At 35.8% G+C, this 21,332-nt stretch overlaps 1 protein-coding gene across 4 annotated transcripts in view; it reads right to left on the reverse strand.

The window, feature by feature from the left end:
- Positions 1-541: 541 nt before the first annotated feature.
- ARFGAP3 (ARF GTPase activating protein 3) overlaps positions 542-21,332 on the reverse strand; it is a 36,404-nt gene continuing 15,613 nt past the window's right edge. Inside the window, exons 6-16 of one of the 4 annotated variants that reach the window (XM_069864226.1) lie at positions 19,693-19,780; positions 19,284-19,340; positions 17,541-17,587; positions 16,127-16,272; positions 12,815-12,940; positions 12,186-12,308; positions 8,813-8,950; positions 7,447-7,570; positions 6,308-6,398; positions 2,440-2,561; positions 542-1,644 (exon numbers count right to left, since the gene is read on the reverse strand). In XM_069864226.1, the coding sequence (XP_069720327.1) occupies positions 1,627-1,644; positions 2,440-2,561; positions 6,308-6,398; positions 7,447-7,570; positions 8,813-8,950; positions 12,186-12,308; positions 12,815-12,940; positions 16,127-16,272; positions 17,541-17,587; positions 19,284-19,340; positions 19,693-19,780 (1,080 nt within the window). In that variant the 3' untranslated portion in view covers positions 542-1,626. Of the gene's footprint in view, positions 1,645-2,439; positions 2,562-6,307; positions 6,399-7,446; positions 7,571-8,812; positions 8,951-12,185; positions 12,309-12,814; positions 12,941-16,126; positions 16,279-17,534; positions 17,597-19,283; positions 19,341-19,692; positions 19,781-21,332 lie in introns of all 4 variants that reach the window. The other 3 variants (XM_069864217.1, XM_069864208.1, XM_069864198.1) reach the window with 3 other exon arrangements.

A 21,332-nucleotide genomic window follows, 5' to 3' on the forward strand; every position in this document is an offset into this window, starting at 1 on the left:
CATTTAATTGAAAGAGTAGCTTGAAAACTGAGAGTCATTACCTGTAATTAGAGAAAACCAAAGCAAACCCTGACCAGTACATATTCTTCTTACATTAGCAAAATCATTTGTATGGGGTGGGAATGGAGAAAACAAAGCAATTCTTTTTATTGTAAATCTCTACAGTTAAACAGAACAAATGCTTACCTTGTACTATTCCCACAAAAGAAAGATAATTTTTAATTAATAAATCTAAATGCAACAACCACAAGTCACAGTTACCAGAATTGGTTTAAATATAAAAGGCAGCTAGAAATTAAAGAAACAAATAAAGCTATACTGTAAAACTGCATTCCAATGCAGTATTTCAATACAGTAGCTTATTTTCTACCCCAGCCTTCATGTTGTGATCTCTAAATCACTATAGCAATTTAGAAAGAAAGTTAGTTTCGCTAACTGAAATTGAAGGCAAATTTTAGCACACTGTTGTACAGATAGAATACAGACGTTAGTATTAGAAAGCTGCAGACTAGTGCCTGCACATAGAAGTTTCATCAAAAAATGAGTTTATATCAATTGTTTTTATTAGATGTCAGGAATTTACAAATTTGAAATTAAGAAATGAAGTTACAGAACAGAATTAGCTTGAGCACATTCTTGCTTGTGAAGTTTTTTTCAGGTCAGAATAATTTTTACACAGGATGTCATCAGCAATAAATTCTAGACTGTCTAAAACACAGCCCCACTATTTTATCATTCAATAGTTCATAATTTCCCAAAAAAAACTAGTAAGACTGTTCTAAACATTATTAACAAATTAATGAACTACTCTGTTAGGCCCTTTATATATTTTTTTTTTAATTTGTACACAATACAGATTTTTAAAAAGCACTTGAGGATTCTATATGGTGGTTTTTTGTAACTTTCAAAACTAGGAATAAATAGATTGTTCCCACAACAAGATGAAATCCACTGTTCAATATACCACCTGCCTTGTCTTCGCCCATACCTCACATCTAAGCATACCACTTTCAAGCAGGAATACTGTTTTAAAACACTAATCCCCCATCATTTTAATGCGCACCAATTTACGACTGCAAGAGCTTCTACTTCTTCATAAGTGCAGGTTTAACTTAATTCAACATTCTGTTACAGTCCACTAACTACTATTTCAGCATATGCTTAATTTACATTTTCTTCTCCACAGCTTGTATGACAGTCAGAAGACAAGTTATGTCTCGTGAGTAAGGATGCAACTGCACTGAGGTTCGTATTAGGAAGTCTTATTTCCAATGTACATGTTCATACTTCTTTCTCTTTCCTGTCCAACAGCCAAAACCAGTAATAAAATAAAGCTTCCAATATCTAACATTAACATCATTAAGAAATACAAGATTCTAAAAGAGGAGGGGGAGAGGGTGGAAAAAGCAGATGAAATGTAACAAGTTGCTAGATTTCTGCTCTGTAAAGGTGGAACAGCAGTAAGAAGAGGCTGAGACAGAGTTGCACTAGGAAACGAATATGCTGGAACAGGTAAAAACATCAACTGTCTTAAGGCAACCATCACTTGAATCAGCAGTGTGATTTCTTGTATATCTGAAGAGAAATCCTTCTTTAGTGTATTTAATTACGTTGATACAAAAGATGTTATGAACCATATCGATCCTAGAAAAGTAAAAACAAGAGAGACATGAGTATACTTTCCATTCGAAGAAATGAGTTCTGCTTACATTTGCAAAATAAATGGCAGATTAATTTTTAAAGACTTAAAGAAAATTGACCAGCACTTCCAAGAACCTTATGGTTAATCTCTAGGATGTCTCATCCCTGGAAGCATTCAAAGACAGGTTGGATGGGCCTTAAGCATCCTGATCTGGTGGGAGGTGTCCCTGCCCATGGCAGGGGAATAGAACCAGATGATATTTAAGGTCCCTTCCAACTCAAACAATTCTATGATAATTAGTCTGATTATCAAACAACTAAGGGCTCCCACCGACCTCATACAGAAAATGCAAATTAACTGGAGGATAAAGCATGCTTTACACTACTGAAACCAGGATGTCTTAATTTCATGTACAATCATGGATCAAAGTCACTGTCAAGCCAATTGAAGAGTCAAAAGAAGAGTTTTTTTCTGAGCTATAAGCTATAACTTTAAAAATAAAGTGACAGCAAATAACTTCCATGATGGAATTTTTCTTTCAACCTTACAACTGAAATTGAACAAGAAATAAACTATGTAAGGGAAAAGGCAAAAAAAGATATTCTAAGGAAGATGAGCTATCAGCTACACATTTATTTTTAAAATGATAAAAGATCTACTGTTTAACATGTCTACTATGCTCCAAACCAAATTCATTCTTTTCTCCCTGAGGATCATTTAACACCAGGATCCATGATAATACAACCCTACAGAAAGACTTTGACTAATGGTTAATGTTTTGTAATATTTTAACTAACCTGTATAGATGTCATGACCCCATTAGCAAGTACAGAAAGTTTTCCAGCCACTGATTTCACTCCTTGTTTAAACTGAGCTATATCAGGAGCTGAAGGCAAGACATTTGTAATATTGTAGCTTCCTGAAAGGAGAACACAAACACTCACAAGAAGAATACAGAATTTTCTATTAAAAGCATGGTTTTTTCCCTTCTGAAGTACAATATACTACCAGGAGCAATAGATACCAATGTCCAATGGATACTGTAGAAGACACCAAGCATAAAGCTCAATTTTTTTATATTAATTTTCCTTTTAATTTTTTTCAGTTGTTCAGAATTCCACCCAGTGTCATCTTCTATGCTTTGTATTCCCAGATGAGCAATTAATGTTTGAACACTATATGATTTATTCTGTACTTTCCATCTGCTGCAATGTTATTTGTTTTGTATCCTAAACAACTGTTACTACCTTGCAATTTAAAGATGAATGCACTTCAGTGGTGGCTGAAGCGACAAAATGTGCATGGATGTTCTGTGTGGTGTACACACACACACACGTTTTGCATCACTACATATGAGGCTTGGAAAATTCTGTAGAAATTAGTGAAGATAAGTAAGTTTTGACATTCCAAAACAAAGCTGGCAATGCAGCCTTCCTTAAAGACAGTATAGTTTGGCTACTGTTAGCTCTACTGCTATTATGAAAAGCATAGGCCTAAAGATAAAAGAAATCAAAGACGTTTCAAACTAACTGCGTAAGTATTAACACGCTAACAATTGCAATCACCCACTCTTTTGTGAGAAGAATTACTGGCATGCCTTAATATAAAGTACCTGATACTACAAAAGCCACAAATGGCAGTAAACCAGCATTACAGAATCTCAAGAATCTCAGGTGGGGTTCCTAAGAGGAAGCATCTCAAAATAGACTGTTTCAAAATGCAGACTGCAATCTGTAGCCTTAATTTAGTCACGTAGCCAACTGATAGTCATGACCATTCGGGACACAACTGGTAACTTGCGAGCAGTTACTGAACCTCAGACAAGCTCTTCCAGCTGCAGATTCCATGACCCGCACACCTTTAAACTCTTATGACAGCCCTTTCTTCTCCGTTTTTTTTTCTTCTGAACAAGGGTGGAGGAGGATTAGAGAGAGAACCTGCAGCTGCTGTTTTCATGGGAAATTAAAGACACCTATCTTGTTAGCTGGCTGAGACAAACATTGCTGTAGATAATTTGATTTACCTAGGCTAAGTGGTAGGTTCATAGTGGTAGATGCATAGCTGCATTCCAAGAGCTTCCCACTCCATTATTTAAAGCTGACTAGTAGCTGTTTTCACAATGCACGGGCACACCTCTTTAAAGTATTTTCAAAAATTCACTGTCACTGAGACAACCTTATTTCTGAACTGTAAATTTTAACTTCCTTACAATCTGTTCCACTTACCAAATGCTCCAGCATTTTTTGTTTTTAAAAACACAGTCATGGAAAAAAATTTCCAGATAAAAATAACCTGAGAAAAGTTCTAACAACTTCTCAGTCACATGAATCTTCTCCTGTTTTTATGGTTATGTAAGGCTGTCTGAGAAATATCTTGTAAATGAGACAGAAAAAATAACTCCTTTTCCTGTGATTTCCTTCAAAATCAGCATCTGCAAGTCAGTCCTCTGACATGCCATTTTTCATAAACAACAGGTTTGAAATAATGCAAAGTAAAAGCATTTCCTTGCAACTGCCTTTTTTTGTAAGCAGCTGCTACAGCATTCTGCGCAAAAGCATGCATCCCAAAACTGTTCTCCCCAAAATCTCAGCTCATAAAAACAACTTTAGATTCTAAGGACGTTTTATTCTGGCAAGGATCCCAGAATTACAGCAGCATTTTTGTTGCCAGCCTCTGGTCTCCTGATTACCTCTATTTTATGGAACTAATGATGGCCTTGGAATTAATTCAACACCAGACAAGTTATCAGTGCAGTAAAACTTTTTCAAGAAGGGCTGTTGTCAAAAGATAGTCTTTGGGTGGTAGTGTAACAGAAAAACATGCTGAAAAGGCAGATTTTGTAGACTGGATATAGTGTGAATTTGTAATGTACAAACACATAATTCCTAGTGCATTTTTTCCTCACTATTATTTTAGAACAGATAATAACCCACAAGATTTAGCAGCAGTTTAGTCTTTCTAATATAACTTCACATTTACTATTGGGTTTCATGTTAGTCACAGAGAGAAACCAACCCTGAGTCCCAAGCAGGAATTTTTCATCCCATTATTAAGAGCCTCTGCATTGCCCCGCAAGCCCCAAGAATCTTTTTATGTGGTCAGTGATAAATAACTATGTGCGCACAACTTGCATATGCATAGTTAACATTATATAATTGCCTGTAAATATCCTTATTCAGAATAGAATGAGATTTTTTTCACATATATATGTATGCGTACATAGAAAGGTATATTCATATACACACACACACATATACATCTCACATCACACAATTTGCTCCACCTCTAACTTATATTTACTGTTTCCTAGTTCATTCTCTTATTCATTACTGTGTAAAAAACCCCACACATGACACAAAGTAAAGGAAAAATTAATTCCATGCAGAATAATTCATATGCAAGACAATTAAAAAGAAAAAGGACAAATAAAGTACTATTCAAGAACAGATGAAAAATATTTGTTATCACAATCCCATGTACTATTGGAAACATTGTAGTTTTCAAATTCAGAAACACAATTTGTTTATGTTCCCATCATCTTTTTTCAATCACAAGTATGACACTATGCTGCAAACACTCATTCTTGTGGCCAAAGGAACTTACTGCGATTTCTGCTTTATATGTCCTCCTTCCTTTCCACACCACACCCCCCCACCATTTCAATTGACTAAACCCACCTTAAGTAAATGGTAACGGGAGTTTTTTTTCTACTAGCTATTGTATTCAAAACCTGGTTTCAGAGGACCAAAACTGATGTCACATGGCTTTTTTATTTCCAACTTCTCTGAAGTAAAATCACATGTTACATACTGTTTGCTTTTCCAGCCTATTTATATAATTATTCACAGATTTCAAGTTCTTCAATAATTCTTTTTTTCATTTCTTCACAAACTACAGAACAAAAGCCAGCTGATCAGATCAATAAAATTTTCCAGTATTTTTTTACCTTTTCTATTTCACATTATCGTACTATCCAAAAAGAGTGTTGGCAAGAAAACATGAGACATTTTCAGTAGCTTAAAGGGGCTACTTTAGAGACAATCTAATCTAATACTTCTTCCTTTCTAATCTGATCAATGTTCCAGTGTAAGGTGTTCCAACAACGTTTTAAACAGATAAACCAATTTGGCAAGACCAGTGTTAGAAGCAGATATCCTGATGAAAGGATATTCCATGCAACAGGCTATATGGGAATTTCAAGGCCACTAGCATTTTATTAAAGATTCCCTTTACGGTCAATATTATTATGATGGCTATTTTCACATATACAAATATTAAAGTTACTTACCATAACTTATAAGAACACCTACCTGTGAATTTAGGTGTTAACTCATTTGTTTTTATAACAAAATATTACAGTCTTCCTTTGATAAAAATTATTTACAACACAGTCTATAATATGCAACTAGTTACATTAAAAAACCCATAAAATACTGAATATACTGAACTGAAAATACAGACCTTGACATTTAATAGATTATTCTTTTAAAGAAACTGTGACTATACCTGTCATATTTGTTAGACCTATTAGTAATACTATTGCATACCACACTTAGCATCCTTCTTGAAGAATACAGCGACAGCTTGCTGATAGTGAAACTAGAAGCAGAACACCAGAGCATTTCCCCCTACATACTACAGCTTCTCACTCTGTTCAATATGTACCTGCTGGTTGTTTTTTCTGATCTTCAAACAAGTCAGCTGAACTTATAGAGGAGCTTCCAGAAAGCCTTTCTAGTCGAGCCCTTGCTTCATACTAGGAAAAAATTAAGAAGAAAAAGTATTGTCATAGTATGCTGTCATCTTTTGAGGTGATATCAGGTAATTCCTGAGATTACAGATATGGTTTAAGAACATGCACATCCAGCTGCAGTTGACCATTCTGAAAGCTGTTCCCATTTCATCATTTTCACGTGACTTATATAGTGTGAGTTTGTCATTATCTTAACTCATTTCTGAGTTGATCAAAGAGTGACATTTACCACTGCAACACCAAGACGCCTACCCACTGCTAGCTACTCTAAAAAAGGGCAAAAAAAAAAAGGGCTCAAAAGGCAGAGGAGAACGAAGGACACAACCATTAAAAAGAACAACTAAAAAATGATAAATGGTTTGGTAGGGTAAGGAAAAAGCACTGCAGTTAGCATCATATTAGCACTTCTAATCACATGGTGTTGTAATCCAACGTTTTCAGAGTTCCTTCAGAATGGTAATACATTGGCTGTATTTTTTTTACATTACTATTTACATTGTTAATTTTTCATTACAAATGTTTTTTTTTTTTTTAATTATGCCTCACCTCCAACACGTAACTTAATATTAACGTGGCTTTCATTCTTAGGCTGATTCCATTACATGTCTTTTGTTGAACCATTTATCTGCTTGCTTAGACTTCCAATAGCAATAACGTTTCCATGTAACAAATACATAGGGGATAGAGGTTTTAACAATAGTTTGTTAGCATCGGTTTGGGTACTTAGAATAAAAGAAGTAAGCCCAGCATCGGGCTGATTCTTTCAAAAATAAAGACTGCTGAATCATAGTCTACCACTTCTACCAGAGCAGAATGATGCTGGAAGTGAGGTCCTACTTGAGCTGCAACTCCTTAGGAACTATTAAGCTATCAGAGTCATCAGAGACTTGTACATTTCTATCAAACAAATATTCAAGTGGACATAACCCTATAAGCTCACTAATTCTACCAATTTTAACTACTTATTGCCTTCCCTTTATGCTAGAGCATCATGTTTATAGTCAAAGAATATTTTAACATTCAAAAACATTTATCACTGTTTTCTACTTACATCAGCATGATCTTGCCTTCCAAAATACATGTCTGATGAAATTGCTTTTACATTGCCAAATTTTTTTTGTGCCTCATCTGTGTTTAAAGATGGTTCATATTCAGGCTTACGACGAGACATTGGCCTGAGAGAAAAATAAACTGCATTAAGTGAGCATAACTTTTATTTATATTGTGGCAGAATGCAACAAATCAAGCAAAATGTACTATTATCTTGGTTTCATGAAGTCTAGAAGCATAACTGTGATTTTTTTTTTTTTTAAATAAAAACTATATCAGTTTGAAGCCAGAAATTCAGGTAACTAAGTTGATATAGCAGCAAATAAAATTCTGGTGATACATTTACAAGACAGTGAGCATACAGTATTTCAAATTCATTTATCCTGTATCTTGATTTCCAGAATTCATTTAAAAAGCAAGTCAAAATTGCATCAAACAGAATAGTTCTACAAACCTCAATAAAAACAAAACATGTCAGCAAAATTCAGATTCAAACATAATAATACAAAATGGTTCAACATCCTTTGAATTGTCACTGCATTCCACCTCAAATACATATTCAACACTTGCCTTTTTTTATCTTTGCTTTTTTTTTTTGCTAATTTGTTTTTTGTTTTCTTTTTAAATAAATGTATTCAAATAAGGAAGTATTAGCGTTATGGACATGAACCCCTACCTTGTGTAATATATATTACTGGTCCAGCCTTTAGGAAAGGCTAAAACATATTTGTGTGTAAAAAAGAAGTTGTACTTAGTGCAGAAACTGTTCTGGACAGGTAAATGAATATACAGGTAATAAGAACAGCAGCACATAACACCCACCAAGGACAAAACTCTTCATTCTTCTATTTTCCACTTGATTACAAAGATAAAAACACACTTTTCAGAGAAGAAATTATTTCATTTTTTATCATCAGAACAATTAGATTTGTTGTTTGCAAGTATCTTCAATACCTTTATCCTGAAAGCCGAGTACCCTACAGTTCCATCCAATTGGGAACTGGGTTCTGCCTGGTTCATTAGGCATTAAACAAAGCAAGTTAAGCAAGTATGTTCTTAAGAACAGTGCAAATATTTGAGTTTCTCTCCACATCTTTTGTCTACTTTTTTTTGCTGAAACACTTTGGAAATTACCTCCAGTACATATATTCTAAAGCACTAAACAAAACAGCGCTTAAAATGTAAATAACTAAACAGGAGATTCAGCTTACTGAAGAAATTCAGCCAGAAAGTGCCTTTACTGATTAAAGCTGTAGCAAAATTTTCCCTCCAGACCAAAAAAAACCCCACTACTATGACCATGACTCAAATTGCATTAACACACTTGGGCTTGTCATACAAAAATCAGTTAGGTTTTCTTTGTATACCTGTCTGAAAATCCTGTACTTTTTGAAGTTAATATTACGTCAACATCTCTACTGTTATTTTCTTTCTTCCAAAAAGATTCTGTACTGTCATCCCATTTAGACAAAGTACTGCTCCTCAAATCTGAACAATCATAGTACCTAAAATAAAAGAAAAACAAGTATTTAAAAAGTAGGAAGATTATATTTTTAAATAAAGACCTCTAATAAGTGCTCACTAGTAATTACATTTTCAGCACAATGGTAGTTGTCAGTGAATTATTTGGATTGTATAATATTGGTTAGAAGTTTTGTGCAGTTGAAATCAGTGGATTTTTTGGTTTTTGCACACATAGCTAACTGGATGAAAAGTTAAGCCTTTCGTAGGCTGGATATGGTCATGAAAATTCCACGGACTGCCCGTAAGACCTGGTCCCATCATAACCAGCAAATCAAAGTATTAATTCTTCTTTAGCATCAGACAAAGCACTGGGAAGAACATTGTCAAGATACTTGGCTGGTTTAAAGAGCTTCAGAAGCTGAGAAAATGTCAATATGGACCCTACGAGCAAGGCATCACGATGATTCTACAAGGCTTGGTGATCTGGACGCTCCATGCTAAGAAACCAAGTATGAAAAATGCCACCACAATCTTCAAGGCATTTTGAACCCTCCAGAGATCCAAGAGCACCTAAACCATGGAATTCAATTGTGCTGTGTTTTCACATGGGGCAAAGTTTTCTAAGGGGCTGACAGCGGCATATCTCAGAGTTCCATACGAGTCACTCTACAGGCTACACAAAGACAGAATCTGCTCCCGTTTTCTGAGGCATCAACAAACAGTTCAGAGCAGTAAGGAAAGCCCTTGTTTCTGGTTCTGTATATACACTTCTAATACTAATATTAGTATTAAATATCTCTGACCTTTGCAACATGTCTTATTAAAAACATGCTAAAATATCATATTTTTTAAAAGTGAGTCTTAATTTAATAAGACAATCTTCTCTTGCATACCAAAACTGTAAGGAAAACACAATAGAAACAAAAGTAAAAAAAAGAAAAGAAGCATGTTTGCCAGTTCCAGTGGTAGCTTATCTTGACCTTTTCCCTTTGATTATCTACACGTACCTAAACTTACACAGAATATATCTGAAAAAAAACCCAAAAAACCTCCCACAATCTACTTAAGTGCCAAAGATTAAGAATTTATGTTTCTAGTTAAATAAACCTTCTTAAAGTTTGATTAAGATCAGGGTAGCCAGTAAGATGATCAAAATGACTACAGGTTAGCAGAATGGTATCACTCAATAGAACAAGCAAGGGATATTAAAATCTGCACCTGTATTTTGTGAAAAGCACCTTTAAAGAAAATGTTCTCTATGTTTGTGTTATGAATAGTCAGGACATTGTTTCTACAATTCATAAGAAATGTGAAACCTTCAGCTGTAAATTCTCCTAACTCTGCACATGTGAAACAGCATGGACAGAGCTGGAATGAACTACAAAAAGCAGGAGTCTCTCCCTTTCTCTATTGACAGACAAAGGGAAGCACATTTAGTGCTCTGAGCAAAGGACTGACTGCAGTGCAACCTTTGTCTTCACAGTATCAGCCCACAGAGTGGATGTTACACCCAGCATATTCCTGAAGAGATTTTTTTCCTACTAAATGAGGCTTTTCACCACCTCGACCTTTGGATACAGGTGGGAAATCCAAAGTAATAGTCATAGATGAAAGCTGAAAAGAAAGGAAAATCACAGAATCTACTTTTGGAGGCACTATACCAATTCAATCTTTCACTGTTCCTGTGAGCTTAGGTTGTTTTCTGTGCAATATCCCGTGTAAAATAAGTAAAAGGAAAGCAGAAACTCACAGACAAGAGCAGTACAGCATAAGAAAGTAGTTGGTATTCCAAATTTCTCCCTAACAGCAGCTTAGAACTATGGCAAGGCACTACATGCTTTCCTACAACCAGGGTCATTTTCTTTTAGCCTGACTTCTCAGTTTCTGTGTCTATGTCCCATAGTAGCAGACTGTAGAAGCTACACAGGAAGTACACAACCTCCAAGGGAACCGCTACATAGAAACGCTCTTACTCCTGCCCACCATGGGGCAGGGGCTACAAGAGTTGTTTCGAATAAAATTGCTTATTTTCTCCATCCTTCCCTTTCAGATTTTTATAACTTCACAAAATATTTCTTCAGTATTTGGGTAGGGAAGAGGAAGAAAGAAAAAGTTCATTTAACAGAAAACAAAATTTTCTATTGTTATATTAATATAATGTTTTATTAGTCGTAGCAAAAAGAAACATTAAAATTCAAGGATTTTGAGAGGATTCAACTATATAGCTAATCCTTGCAACATTTAGCCTGCTTAATTTACAGATTCTGATCAGCACTCTAATATCCAGCATTATAATTTTGCTTTTGGGCACGTACTAAGATGATATTAAATTACTTTTCAAAGACACAGCTTGGAATAACGGATAATAACTGCCTTAGAAATCTTACCAAATCCAACAATCTGGCTTTATACTTTCTTTAAAGAGAATGAATTTGTATACCAACTCCAATTAGACTCTACTATTGCTGTAACTAGAAGAACAACAGCCAGGAACAGCTAGGTTACAATTTATCTTCTAATTACTGAACCAAAACACATTTAAAAGCCTCTTGCATAATTCATTCTTTGCCTGCTAGTAGGCTTATGAATAATTTGAGAGCAGTAACACTACTTTAAGGAACAAACAGAAAAGCACTGAAATTATATGTTTTTACAAAGCTGCTGCCAGTTTCCTTGGTACCACATTTGCATTTCTGACTCTAGTGATTACACTACAAAGTAACGACACAAACACTTTGTTTTTATTCGCCTGTCTATATGTAATTAGGCACACTTTTTCATGTTTCTGTGGCACCAATCCAATCAAGACAGTTTATAAAAGCAACATTTGTTTTCATCTATCAGTCCAGAAACATTTGTTTCATGGCAATTACAGCTTGCAGCACTAATGCTTTTTCTTTTTCATCCAAACAGCAGTATCGTATAATTTGAATTGAATTCATGCTCTGATCAAAAATTCATCCATTATTTTTTGCTTACATTTTAAGTTCAAACACATGGAAGTCCATGAAGTAAGACTGCAAACATCTACAATACATCCAACACGTAATACCTCAAAAATATTTATACATTTTGTATCTGGTATGCATCCAGTTAAAACAACTAACACAACTGTAATACATACAGTATCAGACTTCAATACATGTTTGATTAGGTGTGTAGGTATTTCCAATAGTCTTCTGTTTTGACCTTAAGTTCCAAATATATTATGTATATTTGAACAGGTAACTTGTACGTACTTCCACCTATAGGCAAAACAAAAAGCTTATACATTACCTTGAACTAGAAGAGAAATATGAGTCTTCTACGTCATCAGTGTACTTTTTCTTCGGCTTTGCAATTGCTGGTGTTTCTTGCTCTATTGTTTGCATATCTGAGGTGACCGAGTGTGAAATCCCACTGAGGACAGGGAGAAAATATGTAAAGAGATGACAAAACTCACACCTTACAAACAGAAATTCGAGCCCAAATCTAGTTTCTGAAGCTTGTTGATACAGCCCAAGCTATACAAACATTTAAGAAAGGAGGAATTAAACAAACAAAACCTGGAAAACTCAACCATAGTTCTCTGAGATAGTGACAGGACATCTGAATACACAGACCATTCCAACAGCTGGGAAACACAGTAATGTAACGCTTGTAAAAGACACTATGATTAGATTAGTACTGTTCACTGAAAACATCCTGGCCACCTTCCTCCCAGTAAGCTAATGGAGACAAGCACCCCTACAGACATCCTACACCTAGGTTAACATCTATCAGAAGCAATCTTACCCCTTCCACTTGACAGATATTAGATCCTTTAATGATATTAACTTTCCATAGCACACTTCAGTATATTTTTTTCCTTTCCTAAATAAAATGAAGAATAACTGCATAAAGCCAGTTTATAGAAGGTCACATACCTCCTGTTACTGCCAAATCCCATGCCAAGTCTCTCCAATTCATTTTTCTTCTTACCAGACAGATTTAACTTTTCTTCTTTTGCTTTAATATCAAGATCTCTGTAGGCCAACCGTAAAGATGATACGCTAGAACAAAACATACAGTTAACATATATCTGTAAAATGCTATACTGAATGCCCAGATCAAGAATATTGATAGAAAATTAACAATATATATTGCACTGTATTTTATATGTTCTGTGTTTACCGAAAATATTCATTACTCATTGGATTAAATCTCAACTGTAAAGATGGCAGAAAGCTAGTAGAGAGGACTGTCTAAGCAGTACCTCAGTCTATGTATGACCAGGTAGTCTTTTTCAAAACAAATGTGAAACGTGCCACTGCTAAGTTCAGGATGCAGTTTTGCATCATCATTAATTCAACCTGAAAAAGTCTTTTTCCCACAGCCATTATTCTATGCGATACCAAACAACTGTCAAATTATTCAAATCTGAGGTACTACAGTACTGTGGCACTTGTGAAATAGTAGCAGTAATATTTTCCCTAATGCGTAGCTTAGCCCTGCTATGCCTCCCTCCACCCCCTTCATGCTCCCAGTGGTTTTAAGACTTGCTATAAATGCACTCTTGAGACAAGTGCTAGAGGCAGACCACACTCTTTATTGATGCTGCCACTCCCTGTGGCCAAAAAGGTGTTTCAGAAGAGGGGAGGAAAAAGGCTCTGTACTCTCAAAATGGAATATATTGCATATTATGGAAACTCTGAAGCATCCAAAACTTACTTTCTGCACAGCTGGCAACCCACTTTGCCATCTGAAACATCCTCACAGCTCAGATACAGTAAGCACTGTTTCTGCCATGTCATGAACCTTCACATACCTCAAAACAATCTAAAGTATTTGCCACTAATATCAGTGTAAAGGAGACAGATTTTTAATCTTGATTACAGAATTGTAGAAATGCCACTTAAATTTATTTTGTTATCTACTCTCTTGCCAAAAAATTAAGAAATTCTGTACCAATTATAAAATCACATTTTAAGTCTCAGGATTCTTCCTTGTTCTAAGTCCTAGGCTACCATTTCTGCCCCATAACACAGTCACACTGACTTAATTTACTGAAGCCCATTTCTCAAGCTGTTAAAATTAAAACTACCACACAAATTAATTGGAAGCAAATGCAATTTTAAGTTTTCCCTCTTTTTAACTTTGGTATATACTGCCACCTACAGTTCAATATCAAGAAGGTTAATCTCAACGGAAATGCAATTACCTGGTCTCTACAGGGACTGTACCCATAAACTGAAGTGCATATGCACCTCTCATTTTTGCAGATATTTTTAAAAGGTGGGTTCTGGGACTGCAGAAAGGTTGAAGCGAACTTATACTAAAGGTTGCCTCGGATCTATATAGATTTACACCTTTCCAACACAAAACCTGAATGACTACTTTGGACTTTCTTCCAATCTGAATTATATCATTAAAGATAGTACCATTCAAGAATAATAATTAATAGTAATGAACAATATTTTTTCTTGTTATTCCGTTCCTCTCATCACACTACTGGTGGTTTTTGGCAGTCATTGAGAACATGACTTTATGGTAAAAATACTTCAGGAAAAACAAGTGATCCCCTTGCGATTAATATTTCTTATGCACACAAAATATCCATTTCTGCGGAGGCTATAAGAAGGAGCAGGAAGGAGACTATAGACCAAAGAGCTCAGTACCATAAGCTCCAAGTGAACCCCTAATTATGTAATAATTCAGAAAATTTCTCAATAGGTTATAAAAATGATGCATCTTCACACTCCAGAAAGGATGTTAATCTGTACGACAGTAAGAGTACATTAACCAACTCTGTAATAGTCTGATTTTGATGACTACAAAATGTGGAAACCTGGAAACCTGTAGCAAAGAAATGTAGTGGAAGGAATCAGGAACAGCAGCCTCTTAATAAATACTCAGCCCTTAAGCTTAATTAAGACAGAGTAACAGATTAGAGGCCTCAGACAAAAACATTCAGAAGCTTTTGGTGAAAATTAAGGCAGTTCCAGCAAAAAATAGCTAAAATTTAAGCAGGCAATTCTAGTCATACTTAAACTACCCTATGCCTTCATCATAGAAACTCTTACCAAATAAGCACAAACAAAGCTGAACATTTCTGTTCCCTATGCTCTTAGACTGTTTAAAATAGTATTCAGTTCACTACACAAACCAAAATAAACTAGGTGGGGTAAAGAAAGTTCAAGAGGCAAGTGTCTTCTGCAGTAATACTTAAATCTAACATATTTTAGATCTATTTCACATTACACATTTTATTCATATGTATCTGTAGAATGTTTCCTTATTTCCTATATTAAATATGAATAACACAAAGGTTATTTTTAAAGACATCACTGGACTCTCCCTGCAGAGAAGGACTTCGGGTGCTCATTCATGAGAAGCTCAACATGAGCTGGCAATGTATGCTCACAGCCCAGAAGGCCTACCACACCCTGGGCTGCATCAAAAGAAGCGTGGCAAGCAGGGTGAGGGTGGTTCTCCTCCTCTATTCTGCTCTTGCGAGACCTGACCTGGAGTACTGTGTCCATCTGGCACTCCCAACATAAGGAGGATATGGAACTGTTGGAACGGGTCCAGAGGAGGGCTACAAAGATGACCAGAGGGCTGAAGCACCTCTGCTATAAGGACAGGCTGGAGAGTTAGGATTGTTCAGCCTGGAGAAGAGAAGGCTCTGAGAAGACCTTATAGTGACCTTCCAGTACCTGAAGGGGCTACAGGAAAGCTCGGAAAAGGACATTTTACAAGGGCATGGAGTGACAGGATGAGAGGGAATGGCTTTAAATTGGAGGGGAAGATTTAGATTAGACATAAGGAAGAAATACTTCACAATGAGGGTGGTGAGGCACTGGCACAGGTTGTCCAGGGAAGTTGTGGCTGCCCAATCCCTGGAGGTGTTCAAGGCCAGGCTGGATGGGGCCTTGGGCAGCCTGATTTAGTGGGAAGTGGCCCTGCCCATGGCAGGAGGTTGGAACTGGATGATCTTTAGGGTCTCTTCCAACCCAAACTGTTCTATGATTCTATTTCTAAAGTAAATCATCAACTGTAGAAACATACTTAATGGCAAAGAAGGGGCAATGGGGGTATTACTGTTTGGCCTACTCATCAATACTTGGGGTTTTTTTCTTTTTAAAGCAAGTATTATTTGCATGACCTAATCTCTTATGGTATTTAAAATGCTGACAATTAGTTTAGTAACATGAAATTAGGCTTCATGTTTTACCACTGTATTTATAATTCATACTTACATTTGCTCTTCCTTCTCAGGTTTCCTTCCACTATGAAGATCCTCTTGTTCCTTCATTTTATCTACAGCTTGTGCTTGTTTTTCAATCTCATTAAAGCTTTGACTGCTCACTTTTTGTGCCCCCAAACCACCTTTTTTGGCACCAAGCTTGATTTATTGAAAAACAGAAAAAAAAGTGACAACATCATAACAGAGAATCACCACAACTAATTCAGCAGTCACCTTTGAAAGCAACAGCAAACACTACACTCTGTTCAGGAGCATATGCAAACAGTAATGAATACTCGAAGCACATTTTAAAATTTTTACCCTCTACATGCTTCCTCTACTAAGTCTTACAAATTCAGTTAGTTCTGCAGTTAACTGTCACAGGGTAATGAAACTATTATAGCTTTAAATTGTTAAGAAGCTGGCACATTGAAATAAATGTTATGATATATAGCATAACTTTAGTTTATTAGTAATAGTTTTGTTGCATCAGAGTAACATAATAAAATTTGATACAACCGAACCATTTGGTGCTCATTCACTTAATTCACAATTTACATTTTGAAGTGGCAAAGATTCCTCCATTAGTTTTCACTGGCCACTGCTAGTGTGTCATCTTAAGATTAATACCGGAGAGCATCCAGAGGAGGGCCACAAAGTTGGTGAAGGGTCTAGAGGTGAAGTCGTTCAGCCTGGAGGAGACTGAGGGCAGACCTCACAGCTGTTTACTGCTTCCTCACAAGGGACCAATGATAGGACCTGAGGGAATGGCAGGAAGATCTGCCGGGGAGGAGTAGGTTGGACAGTAGGAAAAGGTTTTTCACTCAGAGGGTGGTGAAGCACTGGAACAGTTCCCTAGGGAAGCAGTCAAGGTGCCAAGCCTGACAATATTCAAGAAGCATTTGGCCAACACCCTCAGACATACGGTATAAATTTTGGGGTTGCCCTATACAAGGATAGGAGTTGACTTGATGATCTTTGTGGGTCCCTTCCAACTCAGGTCATTCTGTGATTCTGTATATTGATTTATTCACATTGTCAATAAATGTGTACATAGGTATTTTCTGATTTATGGTACATACAGGATACGTGTGATATACATGTGAAAGTCTAAAAAGTTCAGTGAGGTACACACATGTGTAACAGACCTAGAACTTATCTGAGGTCAGAAAACAACCCACAGATCTGAAGCACTCTACTACATAACAACAATAACCTATAAGACATTCATCTTAACAATAATCTATTTTTCAAACAGACACAGACTACTGGCTGCATTGATACAGAAAGTTTTCAATTCTATTTTAGTTTCACAAATCATTACTGATACAAGTACTGATTAGTGATAACCATTTCCATATTGCAATTTACATATTTCCAGAGATCTATAATACAGATAAAAATATGTATTATTTATGTACACTTACCCCCTTCTTAGCTTGATTTGGCTTCTTTTTTATAAAGGTGGTGTTCTCTGCAAGGACTGAATTATATTACAATTCCATTAATTCCAGAACTGCAGAAGATTATTTCCACAATATAAACCTCAAAACAGTTTTTTTTAATTTTATTTTAATACCTTGAAGCATTACCCTTTCTACACTGAAACTGAGATATTAAACTGAGTTACAGGGACTAGAGCTGTAAATGCCTCTGACTAAGGATATGTCTTCTCTTGCAAGCATATAATAGGAATAAAATTACAGCTCAGTTTTCAGCTGTAGATACCTGCAACTAAACAGAACAAGAATGCAGGAATTGCTATTCTGAATTAAGACACAAGACCCACCTGATACCTTACCATTTCCAAGAGTAATTGTTTCCTGGATAGAAAGGTATTGACTATGTTTAAAACCATCAATGATACAGATAAAACATACATTATCAGAGGTGACAACATACCCTATCACTAAATTTAACTGCTTTGTTCAACTGCCTAGGGACAGTACTGGGAGTCTGAAAGTTACAGCATTAATGCTTTTTTAAATCTTGAAACACAGAAAGAAATTAACTTGTCACTTCGCTCTGCATGAAGTTTGACACAACTCCTAATCTTGACATATTTAATGAGATCCTAATAGGAAGCACTATGTTCCATAAAGCACTGCATTGTGCCTTCTTGACAGCCCCCCTGAGCCAGAGTAAATCTCCCACAAACACAAGCTTTCAACCAACATCTCCTGTTGAAAGCTTGAACATACAGAAAAACTGGTTTGAGCTGAATCTTGGTTGGAAACAGGCATATACCTAACAGAGATTGTTCACGTAACATAGAACTTGCGATGTCCAAAACAAACAAGAAAAGCACTTGTTTTATGAGACCATGTGGTAAAGATACAAATGACAAAACCAGAAAGTTTACGTGGTTAACTATTCTTCCTCACGTCCAGCTCTTAAAAAGAAAAACAACAAACCCAATCAAGTGAATACAAGAATAGTGATAAAGAGCATGTCTTCTCGAAGTACTGAGTTAGACCCAGCCACCACTTCTTTAGGAGCCATTTGCTGCTGAGAATCAATGGTCTTTATTCTCAGAAACCTGCTCCTGCAGGATGATCCTCAAAATGATAAATCACTGATGTATTTTATTCCATTCTAGTTTCCTCAACTTTTTTTTTTTACTTACTTGTAGTATGATACATTCTTCAGTTTCAAGTAAGTTAGGACTGGACATGGAAGATATTGTATTACAAATAAAACTTCAAACTGGAAAAAATTTCTATGTTCAGTTTTCTGAAAAGGGAACAAAAACTACATCTAGATAGAAAGACTGACCTATTAGTACAAGATGTGTTTGTTTAACATAAATTATAGGCCATCAATCACAGCACAATGCCCTGTTCCACCTGTGTGCTTTAAATGCAGAACTTAAAGCAGTCTGACAGGTGCAAAATACTAATGGTCACCTTTATTAGATGTGATACCTGTAGCATTTAAATTCACCAGGTCAGCAAAGACAGGATAGATAAAACCAGAACAACGCTAACTAAAATTCATTTCTTAAGGGTACACTGTTTAACAGAAGTAATAGTAACGCAAATTCAGATGTTCCATGGACGCTGACATTAAAGTAATAATTCCACATCTCCTCCAATTCAAACGTTCTCTGTTCAAATGAATATTTAAGTACACTACACTAGCTGCTCTCCTCTTCTGCTTACGCTCATTACCTACTGCAGCTTTTGGTGATGTACTAAGGCAATCAACACTTGGTCCATGTTCTGGTCCTAAAACATAATGAATAACAAGGGTAAGACTACCAGAAGATTCTTTAGAATGCTTAAAATACCAAAACACAATTCACTCTGCTAAGGGTACTCTTTGATACATATTGCATAAGTTAGATCCAGCTGAAGTAATTTCAATAAAATTTTAATTTGGATTTCTATTAAACATTATTAAAGGAACATGCAGTCTCACACATTCTAGTGTGACCCTTCCAAAAAGGCCTTCCTCTCCAAAAATTCTTGTGTTATTAGCATGGTTAGGTTATGTAACTACTACAAGAGGGTAAAAAGAGCCTAAACAAAGTGACTATCAGAAAAGTGCAGCTTATTGTTAACAAAGACTCAGTCCTACCTTCACTGCATTCTGGAACATTTTCTGAAGTTTTCTGCTGTAGAGAAACTGGCTCTGGCTCTGCTAACACCCACTCTGTATTCTTTACCTTGAAAAAAATCACAAAATCAAAAGTGCACACAAAACAGAATACAGCAAATAAATATGAGCACTGGGTTCAAAGACTGCCTAAGCTTCAGTAATTAGTTAATACTGGATTCTTATGATTACAGCTTCCAGGTTCAAAACCTGTTCTCAGAAGGGCAGTTCTGTAAAGTTACAAGAAATGCCTAACTTTATTAAAAGCGAGACAGTTTCAAATTACTCCTGCGCACCTGTATTTTCCTCTCAGGACTTTCAATATGTTTACCATCCAAAAAACTAATACGTATTTTTAATTGTGCTTTACATTTATTGACTGTATGTTGGCTATTAATTGTTCTTACTCATAACAATAATACAGTACAGGAAATCTGGACCATTTATTTACTGATGACCACCAGACCTTCTCCCCACACTAAGTCCTTGCATTTCCAATCTTCTAACAATTATTTTTTGATTGTGTGAGGTCCTCTTGAGCCTTCTTGATGAGTCCTCCCACTTCCCTCAGACACATTCTCATCACCAGGCAGGCTTGTGACCTGGTCACAACAATATTGATTTAGTATTATCTTTTCCACCAATGCTTCATAGCTATATGCTTCACAGTAACTATGTTCATAGAACATAGTTAATGTTCATAGTTATTTTTCCCTAAAACCTCAATCTCAAAATTCTTGACATCTCTCTCAAAACATCCCCACACAATCTTTCACCCTGAAGTACACAGACCGCATGTCTCTAACCTTCTGCCTTTGTAGCTACTCAAATAGTCTGCAGTGAAAATTTGCTTTATCTTAGCCATACATTCTCTTAAGAGGGCTTGTATTAAGTTCCTATTTCCCGTCCTCAATCTTAAAAATATTTTAAACATTCTTCTGCTAAAACTTTTTTCTTTAGTTTGCCTCAGTTTATACTCTTGCCATTCAACTGCAAATATTCTCCCATATAGCCTTCTGCAAACAGAATTACTCCATTTATTCTTTTACTACCAGACCAGATGATGTGGTGAAGACACTACACCTGGAATTCAAAGTAACTGGGTTTTTTTGGTCTTTGCCATGAGCACTTATGAGTAATACAGCAATCTTCACAGTCTTTGAAATGTAAATGCTGTTTCAAAGATGCTGAAATGTATTTTTATGAAACATTCAAACATTGGCTGCCACAGAAGTTCCTAAAATAGAACACAAGTAGTGAAAAGGCTGTTTCCCTTTAAAGTGCACCATTTTTGAAACCTCACAAATTCAAGAAAACACCTACATTTTGAAATGTCACAAATGAATAATCCAAAGGATAAAACAACTTTTTTCATTTAAATTACAGCTTTTGGTTTTTTCATCCTTAAGAATCCCACATATGCTAGAAAGTCAGTAAAAACTCATTTCTTTTTTTACTGAGTTCTTTACCTAGATGCAGATATGAGGAACTTGCATAGGTTTTTATTAATTGCTACAAGCACACAACCACGAGGTCATGACAGGGGAATTAACATGCATATGAACAGGTGCAGAGTTCTCACAGCAAGGACTAACATGATATATCCAAAATGTCTTAATTCT

This window comes from Phaenicophaeus curvirostris, chromosome 1, assembly GCF_032191515.1.
Source record: "Phaenicophaeus curvirostris isolate KB17595 chromosome 1, BPBGC_Pcur_1.0, whole genome shotgun sequence".
Classification (NCBI taxonomy): domain Eukaryota; kingdom Metazoa; phylum Chordata; class Aves; order Cuculiformes; family Cuculidae; genus Phaenicophaeus; species Phaenicophaeus curvirostris.